The sequence below is a fragment of the Cucumis melo genome, chromosome 1 (assembly GCF_025177605.1).
Source record: "Cucumis melo cultivar AY chromosome 1, USDA_Cmelo_AY_1.0, whole genome shotgun sequence".
NCBI classification, from domain to species: domain Eukaryota; kingdom Viridiplantae; phylum Streptophyta; class Magnoliopsida; order Cucurbitales; family Cucurbitaceae; genus Cucumis; species Cucumis melo.
The window spans coordinates 25,817,038-25,827,590 of record NC_066857.1 but is presented as its reverse complement, the minus strand read 5'-3'; the positions used below and the strand labels follow the sequence as shown (position 1 = coordinate 25,827,590).

General features: G+C 36.2%; 2 protein-coding genes across 2 annotated transcripts; one reads left to right on the top strand and one right to left on the bottom strand.

Moving 5' to 3' along the window:
- The first annotated feature begins 230 nt into the window (after positions 1-230).
- LOC103497564 (uncharacterized) lies at positions 231-1,860 on the top strand. The gene is made up of 4 exons (XM_008459799.3): positions 231-713; positions 902-1,036; positions 1,272-1,388; positions 1,505-1,860. Exons 1-4 carry the CDS (start codon positions 257-259, stop codon positions 1,648-1,650), a joined length of 855 nt encoding a protein of 284 aa, XP_008458021.1. The 5' UTR covers positions 231-256; the 3' UTR covers positions 1,651-1,860.
- Positions 1,861-3,387: 1,527 nt separating this feature from the next.
- On the bottom strand, positions 3,388-10,165 carry LOC103497563 (uncharacterized). The gene is made up of 6 exons (XM_008459798.3): positions 9,821-10,165; positions 9,457-9,711; positions 6,898-8,160; positions 4,813-4,959; positions 4,533-4,713; positions 3,388-3,940 (listed from the first exon to the last, which is right to left on the bottom strand). The coding sequence occupies exons 2-6, from the start codon at positions 9,691-9,693 to the stop codon at positions 3,759-3,761; spliced, it is 2,010 nt and encodes a 669-aa protein (XP_008458020.1). The 5' UTR covers positions 9,694-9,711; positions 9,821-10,165; the 3' UTR covers positions 3,388-3,758.
- Between the last annotated feature and the right edge of the window lie 388 nt (positions 10,166-10,553).

Sequence of the window (10,553 nt, the reverse complement as noted above, 5' to 3'; positions counted from 1 at the left end):
GATAAGATGTGTTTGGGGGAAGGGTTACGAAGAAAGTGTTATGATAATCTTGTGAAGAAGGATTGAGGAAAAGTTGAAGAAGGGTTAAGAAGTGTTGAAGAAGGGTTGAGGAAGGGTTAAAGAGTTAAAACTAGGGTTACATAACCCTTCCCCCAAACGGGAGTTGGATTACATAACCCTAACCCCCATAATTCAACCCTTCCCACAAACGCCCTATTACTTATCAACTTTGTTTTAACATATTTTTAAAAGAGCTATGTGTCCACTGTCCACTGTCAACGCGTCTCCGCAAAAGCCAGAGAGTCCGAGACACTTCCAGAGACCATTAGGAAACAAATTCCGCAACACATTCAATCGTCATCGCTATACAAAACAATATGATAATACCAATTTGGAGCTTCAGATTGCGATGGAGAAGACACTTCAAAAACTCACAACAATCCATTTATTTTGCCCTTCACTTTCCACCTTTGCTCCATTCCTAGCTTCCCGCGACCATTACATCGATATCGGCTCCATAGCCGCCATTTTTGGCCTCGACCCTTCATCGCTGAAACTCAATGGTCGCTTCCTCAGCCGCGGCCGCGATCTCATCTCCTCTGTTACTTGGAACTCTCTTCTCTCTTTCTTCTCTACTAAACGCCTCCCAATTGGGAGCTCCCATAATGATGCTCTTCTCGTTGATGGAAAGCTCTCTAAAATTGGCGCCAAGAGTGAGTTCTCTTCATTCTCTTCTTCCTTTGGCTTTTGTTTTGGTCCAGGACTCTGTTTTTAGGGTTTAAGGTTTCTGTTTGTTTACTGAGAAACCTGAAACTCAAAACTAGTTGTCCTTTTTTTTCTTTTTGTAATAAACTGTTTATTAGGTTGTGAATTTTTTTTCCCTTTTTGTTTCTCTCTTTAGGAGTTCATGGTTCTCAGGAATTTGTAAGTGGAGATCGTTATGAGGCTGATGAAGAACATGATGATGTTAATGCTGGAAGGATAAAACCAGAAAGCAACTTGGTCAAGAACAAAAAGATGAAGTTTATGGACTTTGGTAAAACGTTTAATACTGTATGGAAGAAGCTTAATGGGAATGATTTTCACTTGGCCTATTTTCTGACTTGAATTATTGTTAAATGAGAAGTAGGGACTAAACAAGAAGTTCAAGGACTAAATTTACTTTACATTGTAAACAAATTAAGGGAAAAATGGCAACCTTTGGAGATCTAATGAGTATGAAGGACTTGATTACTTTGATTTGGAATTTATTTGTGTTTGATCTAATACAGGAACCAAACATATGGATTCTCCATCATCCAAATTTAGTCCAAATGGTTGTAAAAGAAAGCAACAAACGGAAGAAGTTATCTTACTCAAGAAACTGAAGTTAAACGAAACCAAATCAGGTACATAGTTGAGACTTAGGACTAGTTTTGTGGTGACTTTTCCATATACAAAAAGTTTTCCAAGTGCTACTTGTAACCTTTTGTGTCGACACTCGAATGACCGTATAATTATTCAGGTTTTGATGAATTATCGGATGGAGGAGTGAGCGACACAGCCAATGTTGCCCAACGGACGGCGTATTCGTGTAGCGTCAACAGTAATATGAAAAGGATGAGAGAAGAAGAAACACTTGTTTCTGCTTTATGCAAGAGAAGTAGATGAGCACATGGTTTCCCCAAGCCAGTCCACCCTATTTCGTAACTTCTTCTTCGTTGAGGTTTGTAAATATGAACATGGTTACTGTGTTCTACGGTGATTCTCAATATGTAAATCTACTGGTTGGTATAGAATTGTAGTTTTGTACTTTTGTTCAAAAATCTTAGGTCTCATTACCCCCATTAAAACTTCATATGAAAAGTTGACCTTATTTGATGAGTTTGGTGTTGTTTATTGGCATTCCTGAGATATGAGATCTATTTCCCTGCCTGTAATCAAAGCTTACGGTCTAATCGAGTAGTGGAGAGTGTTCAACCCCATCCCATCGTGGGTGAAATTTACAAGAGAATATCATTATTGTTGTCAATGTTATTGTCACTTTTACCATAAAAAGAATTATGAAAATCATTTAAAGATTTATGAAAATACTAGTGCAATTATTATTTTTGAAAAGGCAACCTCACTGCTTAAGGTCAAGGTAACAGAGCAGAAAATGCTCACAAAAACAAAAACAAGGAGAAACAAAAATCGTAACAAAGGTGCGAAGAAGAAATAAAGGCACGAAAGGTAGTATATTAAAGTCATAAAAAAGTACAAAGACAACGAATTCAAAACAAACGCACCAAATGGGGAAAATAACACAACTAATAATAAGAAAAACCATTATCAATTCACATTAAAAAAAACCAAAGTGTAATTTTGACACTAAAGTGTAATGGTAACGGAAATAAGACTGACTACCTTCGCTAAATACTTAGGTAAATGTAATAAAAATATAAAGTTACAATTACAATAATTTTTATTGAAGAGAGATTTAGAAGTGAATATAAAGCTCGAGGATTCTGTTACCTTTCTTTGAGAATAGATTCTGCAATAGAATAAAATAAATCTTTAAAATGAAAGTTATGTGAAGCATCTATGGAGAAATTTCACATTCCAAGTCAAATGAAATCAAGATAGTTTAAGATGTATTTGATCGTAAAATCCTGTTTTTTTGTTGTAACAAAGGGGTCCTAAGCTTTGGATCTCACTTCACTCCAATCAAACTTCTCGAAGAATTCGACTCCAAGAAAGAAGGGTGACGAATTGAAACGGTGAAGCAGCCCCGCCGCCCGACTGTCATGAATCAGAGGGAAAGAACTTTCTAAGCTCTCTTTTACGTCCTTTGTTTCTTCCTTCTGTCATTGGAAGTTGAGTTGCTTCTTCCACGCATTCATCCTGTCTTTTCTCTTTTCCTTTTGCCTTAGTAACATTTGACACTCAAATTCTCAGTTCTCCCTCGAAGCAAACTTAAAACATAATAACAAAATTGGCCCAATTAGGATAACAATGTTTCAAAATCTAAAACTTGTGGATTTTGTTCTGTTGCATATTACAAAATCGTATGTCCTTCAAATTTATCCCTAATTATAATATACTCAATGATAACGCCCTGTTGCTTAGCTTTTGGAAGAGAATATCTATTTATGTTCCTCTGTTTTACCCTAATCCATCTCTTTTGTCAGGCTCTTTACTTTAGAATCTAGAAGGCTTGATCCCTAATGGCTTCAGCTTCTGGATTATGGAAAAGCTCCTGCAAAAACAACAATCATTATGTGATCTTGAGTGCCCCTCGTTGTGATTCTACTGAAAACAAAATGTTGTTACTACATAAGATGTATTATTATTATTATTATGATAACTATTTTTCGCCTCCCTTTAAGACTCATTTTAAACTTTAACACCATCATAAAATAAATCGTCTAGCGATGAAATTGAGAACCGTTGTATTAAGAAAAAAAATATATAGCCTATTTACAACTTATAATACTATTATAGAGAATCACCATGGATAAACAATATGAAACCAATCCCTCCTCTTTCTCTTCCCCCTTGAATATCTGAAGTGCCAAAAAAGTAATGTAGTTGACGTAACAAAAAAGTCCTACATATGTATTTTGAAGATGTCATATTCGCGAGGGAAAATGATCTAAAGCCAGACAGACTAGTGTGTAAATTTACCCTTGAAGCAAAAATTAGGGGTATAGTTAGCAAAGAAATCACAATGTGCATCAAGAAAGACCTAATTGACAACTATGGTACATTGAACATCAGAACATGAGTTCTCAACTATCTCATCCAAAATAATATTGCCAAGCAGCAGCAAGACCAGCTACCAAAATCACTTTAAACAGTAGCTTTGACTTTGAGTTGGAGACTGAAGAATGTGATTGTGACTCGGAGGGTTCCCACTGCCTTCCTCTAAGTTTGGCCAACAACTTCGATACAAGGTGTGAAACACGAAGCTTTCTTGTAGCTGCCACAAGAAGTAAAAGTAAAAAACGAGTTCAAAGAAGACCTAAAAATGACTGCTTCACCACAAATCCAAGAGTTTAGAAGGAGATAACCAAGTTAAAAAAAAATTCAAATATAGAAAGGACAAAACGAGATGAGGGGGTGAAACAAGTTTTCTAGAATTTCCTTGTAAAGTAAAAATGGCCATCTATGTTATTAACTGGGAAGCAAACATTCATGGCCATTTTTATATTTTCAACAATTCATTATATACATATATAAATAAGTATGTATGTATTTCTACATATGCCTTTTGAGAAGAACTGGAGATTAATGACTGATCTACCATAAAAATAATTTTATATACGTTTCTTGATTTCCACCCAAAATATTCGTTGGCATTAATATAGATCTTTCATTAATATCTTCGTAAAATTGAGTTTTTGACAATTTCTCATTTTACTTCTTGCTTGTTAGTTGCTTAGGATTTACCATTGTTGATTCCATCTATTGAAAAATGAAAAGTAAGGCTAAACTACAAAACCTTGGTTTTACCAACAAAACCTTGGTTTTACCAACAAAACCTTGGTTTTACCAACAAAACCTTGGTTTACCTTTGCTCTTCATAAATCTTTCCTCTTCACCGACACGCCTTCGAAGGACATTCAGCAAAGATCCAAAATACAATGCGAGCACCGTGCACGTGATAGTGATCACATTATACGGCATGCTAAAATCAGGAGTGGTAAAAGGAACAAGCAATACTTCTGTGTAAGACAGAATGGGATTCTTCCCCTGCATTATGGATGAAGATTTATAACTGGAATTAGTAATTAAATAAAGCATACATCACACCTAAAACAGTAGCTAACAGGATGCAACAGGAAACATCACCTGCCATTTCAACAAGATTGGTGATTTTGAGGAGTTCTTTTCCACAAACTGCGTGCTTGTGAAAAAATCTGGAAAACTTATTACGGCTGATGGGATATCTAATCCCTGATTAGCATCTGGTGGATATTCATCAATGTGCAGAAAACCCTAAAAAGACATCAGGGAAACAGAGATTGTCAAGTTCAAATACAAAAAAGATATCTAGACAATAATGAGAAATTATTGTAAATGACAAAACTGGTGAAAATATTTAGGGTGCGTTTGGGGGAAGGAAAGAGTTATGAAGGAAAAGGATTATAATAATCCTAGAATTATGATTATCCTAGTATTATAATAATATGTGTTTGGGGGAAATGTTATTATTGGTAGTGTTATGGTAATATGTGTTTGGGGGAAAGAATATAAAAGGTAATGTTATGATAGTATGTGTTTGGAGGAGGGATTATGATAGTAGTGTTATAATAATATGTGTTTGGGAGAAAGGTTATGATTGTAGTAATTTAAAAAATAATAATGGAATTTGGATTGAGTTAGTTGGATAGGATAACGTAGGGTTGTAAAAAAGTAAAAGAGAGAATAAGATAGGTTTATTTAGGGATTAAGATAACCCTAATCCCCATTTATTATAATCCTTGGGTCAAACACGGTTTGGCCCAATTTCCTAATATTTTTTCCCCTAAAACCTCACCCCAAACACACCCTTACAGATGTTACAAAACTTCAGATTCTATCAATAATAAACACCAATATAGCTATCAGTGTCTATGTCTATCATTGATAAAATCTAAAATATTGTTATATTATGTAAGTATTTTGATTCATTTTGCTATATTTGAAAACAACCCAACAATGATTGTGCTAAATCGAAGGTTGTATCTACTGTGGAGTTCAGGAACAAATGTGTCTGTCTACTTCTAAACAAGAAAATTCTAGTTGTTTTCAAAAACAAGCTAAAGCTGATTACTAGCAAAGAACAAAATGTAATAACAATAAATAAATACCACAAGAAATGAAACTCTAAATTAATAGAGGAAAAATTCCATATCCAACTAATAAATGGAAGCTGGCGGGAAAAGTTTATTAAACATGCAGATGTTCTTTTACTTTTTTCTTATACAAGACAAGAGACTAAATATCATAAAAAAGAAACGTGAGAAAACAAAATAAAAAAAACGGCAAGGAGTTTATGAAAACTCCCCCAAACTTCAATGGAAGGAGTTTAGACAGACTTCCTCTCCCTAACTTTCTCTTTCCAATGGCATTTATCTAAAGTAAGGGAGAGGGAGTCTGTCTATTTTTTTAATGTAGAGGCCTAGGATGCACAGACACTCCATGGAGTATCCGTGCCAGCCAAGTGTTTGGAGGCATTGACACATGCCTAACAAGCCAAATAGCAACACAAAATTGAAAATTTATGCACCTACAAGACACTTTTTAATAATCAAGGATAAAGGATCTAACCCAACTCTAGGAACTTAGAGACTCAACTTAACAATTTAACCATAAATTTGTAATTTAACTAAAAAGAAAAAAACAAGCCCAAAAACATTAAAAGAGATGAAGTACTCGATAACTGTAATTTAAACATTAACAAACAAACAATCCAGCATTCAAGAATCTATGCCAACGTCTAATGAATGAAGATCCCAAAATCAATCAATTCTATTAGAGGGACTAAATTTAAGATTTATCGAAAGTATTGTGACTAAAATTGGACACTTGAAAGTATAGACTAAAACTGAACAAACTTCCTTTAAAGAATAGGAACCTCTATTTTAATATCTTTCTTCTCTTTCTCTAAAGAACACATTCTCCATGCTAAGTTATATATCGTTCTCCAGTCCACCCATATTTCCTCTTAAAAATCAAATTAAAATATTGGGCACCACAAATCACCTAGCTGGTATAAGTCCTGGGCATGCTAGTATATGTGTCTAACAATGACACCTACAACTAAACCCTGCTTATGGTAGAGTACCATGTTTCCTAGGTTTTGACCCTTTCAAAGATCTCTCAAGACAAAGAGAGGAAAAGTCAGGTTAGCAACATCATTTCAAACTAGTTGGGGAAAATTATTAAAAATACCTTGTCAAATTCTATGGTTAGAGCAGCTGATTTCAATCCACAAGGAAATTTCAGAAGCATCTCCATCACCCCAGGTGAAACCTTGTCTTTAGAAGGTGATACTTGCATCTTCTCAACAACATTAGTAATTATATGGCGTTGGTCATCGATAAATACTTGAAGAGTATGATAATACACCTTTATATACCAAGGAACAACTTGAAAAACTCTAACAAGCAAGCTACAGCTGTCTGCAAACACAGTATCAGGCATCAACTGGTCCCTTGGTTTTGTAGATTTTAGCTGTAAGGCAATAACACCCCTTTCATTCCCACTACCCAGTAAAAACCTGGTCACGTATAATGGTGCTTGTGGAATAGACCAAGCTATAGGAATTTTCCATGTGAATCTCAAGTCAAGTGGTTCAGAGTCATCGTACTTCGCCGCTACCATAAACATGTAAAGAACAGATATGTGCTTGTCATACCCGTTGCTCATCTCCATGTGTACTCTATCAGGATTAGCTGACAGCTCAAAAGCAGGGTTGCTTATAGAACCTTCAGAGCTAGCTCTTGCAATTGCAAACTTCTCTTGTTCCCCCAATATGCCTTGCAGTTCTGCCATGAGACCTCTGTCAAGTTGAATGTAAACATTACTAGATCTTGCGAGAGAACATTTTCCAATGACTCTCCTCCCAAAAATTGAGCTGAGAGACCAGCTTGGTTGTAATTGGGTTGCAGATGAATAACCTAAAGTCCCTCTGTGACTGTGAGGCTGAAGAACAACAGTGAGTGTCTGGTCAAGTACAATGGCCGAATCCACACCATCTGAATCAAATTCAGAAGACAGCAAATGCAATCTCTGAGAGTGATAGTATCCTTTGTAGATAGACGGTCGATCCATCAATACTGAAAGCCCTGATTTGTCACGACAAGGAAGGAGCTTCAACCATGGTGTGAGATTCTCTGTGCAAACTGCCTCACGAGGCAATGTACCATACCTCATATTCTCAGAAGCAGGATGAAAGCTCCATTTAGGGGCAGAGTAAGAAGTTGAAGACTCCAGGAAGTTAATTGAAGCACAAAAAAGACCTGAAAGTGAATGAGTCAAATTTTTCCAAGTTGCATCAACCTCATTTGGTGGAACATCAAAAACAGCCCACAACTCAACCCCTGAAGGTTTTGCATTGCTGCTTGATATCGAATCAAATCCACCCCAACGATCATATCGCCAACGACCTTGTGTGAAAGACAGTTCCATTTCCTTAATTCGATATTTATGAACCTGTACAAGCAATTATACTTTAACTCTCCAACAAAGCTCATCTGACTTAGCAAGAGTTGGCAGGAATTCATGCATTAGTACTAGTATAATTACACCCATTAGACTTATTCATTCATAGAACATTATTGATGCGAAGGGGAAAAAATAAATGATGGAGAGAAAGACAGAAAAAACAATCAGAGGGAGACTGAATATGGTTTTATCATGCAAAAAGAATTAGGCAGGTTTATCAAGCTTTTCCTTCAATATGAATGCAAAATTGTAATAATATTAAAATGAATAGCTAATGCAAAGACCAAAATATTAGGGGGTGACACATCACCAAGGAAACCAATTGAAGCCAATTTTTTTAAGCCTTTATTTGAATATTTCAACAAAGAGGTATAATTACAAAAGAGTTTATCTAGGTCATTCATTCTGAAACATGAAACTACAGGTTCAATGCATATTAATCTCCTTCTCGGCTCATTCAAAAAATCTAGTAATTGTTATCCACACAGAAGCCAGCACAAACCAGGAGCAGTGTTGGAACAATATGTTCTACCACAACCTTGAAAAATGTGCACTCAACCATGACTAAGCCTTCTCATATGTTTGGTTCATCATATGGCACCTCAACAAAGTATTTATATAAAAATGGCGAGTTGAAGGGGGGATTATTCTAGGTGACACCAATTCAGACCAAAATGATCAATAAGCAACTACCAGTTGCATAAAAAGAAAAACATCTGAAGGATTTAGATCTTCCGCCCTCCTCTTACAGAAACCAAATTATTGTGGGAAAAGGGTTTTTGCAAAATGCACTGCCAAAATAAAGAAATAAATTGTCTTTGTAATTTTTCTTCCGCTTTTCAAATATTGCTACATATGGACACCCTTGCATCAATTTGCACAAATGTAACCCTGAACTCTCTCAATTTCTTCTTCCAGCGCTCAATGTGGGAATAGTAAAGCGCTCCCAATGCAAAGTGGTAATTTATTCTTGTTTCTTCATAGCACTTTCCCACACAAGACCACTCGGCTCAAGGAGACCAGAAACGCCTTTGATTTTACCCAATTCACCGGCCCTTTTCAGGTCTTTTATATTTTTGAAATTGAAGTAATGCACCCACTGTGCCTCCCAACACCATATTTGGACTATGCTTTGATAAAGAACTACAAAAATCACTCTTCCAAAAATTTCGAGGAACTCAATCGAAGCGGCATAGGAGAAGAGAGTCGATACATCACACACACACACACACACACACACACATACAGAAACGGAAAAAATAAAGAAATGAAATACTAAAATACCAGCTGAGAAATGGCCTTAGGGAATAGGTGGTGGTGGCGACCATAGGAGTTGGAGCGGGACGAAGGAGCTGTGCTTTGGAAGTGAAAATGCGCCAACACCTTGCGATCAGGCAAGGGTTTAAGCAATAAGTCTTCAGAGAAATCTTCTTCTGCACCCTCAGATACCGATCCAATGACTGAGACAGCAAATAAGATTGGCAAACAAAGCAAAGAAATCAGTCGCAGAAATGACGCCATTGCTTTCAGTACCGAATCCTGCATATGAGAAGCAAACCAGAGATCCAAATTAACAAGAAAACAGACAATCTTCAAGTTTTAACTTAACATGTTAGCTTAAATAACCATCTTCATCGAAAAACATTACCTGATAGCCTCCGTTAACATCGAAGAGGGAGATGCCAGAGTTTTCATAAGAAAAACAATCAGAGAGATAGGGGAAAAGCGCAGAGGAATTCGAAGAGAAATGAGCGGAAGAGTGATGGAATCGGGGGGCGAGGGATGGCGATCAATTTCTAGCAGGCAGGGCTCCGGCTTGGATTTTCCGGCGGCGGCGGGAGCAACGACGGAGAAATCCAGGCAAGAAAGAGTAATTTCTTGATGCTTTTTCAGTAAAGTTTGAATTTGAAGTTCAATGTTGCATCTTCAATGGCATGGCAAAAAACCTCCATCTTAGCAAATTTCTGGGAAATTGTCCAAAACAGTATATTTTGGTTTACTGTTTCAGAAGTAACACACTTACTCATAATTTTGTCTTTTTTTTCATTATCGGCCGAAATCTTCAGCTTTTTTTTCTTTTTTTTATTTTTTTTTTATTTTTCTAAAAATTCAAAATAAAGGTTGGGCTCAAATTACCAAAATACTCTTGTTTCCCCGAGCGCTTGATATTCAGTTTCACGAAACAAGGTGCCCATTCCGGTCGAGTTTGAATTTCTTCCTCCCAAAATTTCTAACATTGACTAATTTTTGCTTAGTGCATCCTCATGCTTTAATCTGTAGAGGTAATTAACTTGAACTATTTGATAGTGTAGGGTTTCTTTTAAGTTTAGGGTTTAGAATTTTTTTGTGAAATCTAAGGGGCCGTTTAAGAGAATGGTGGG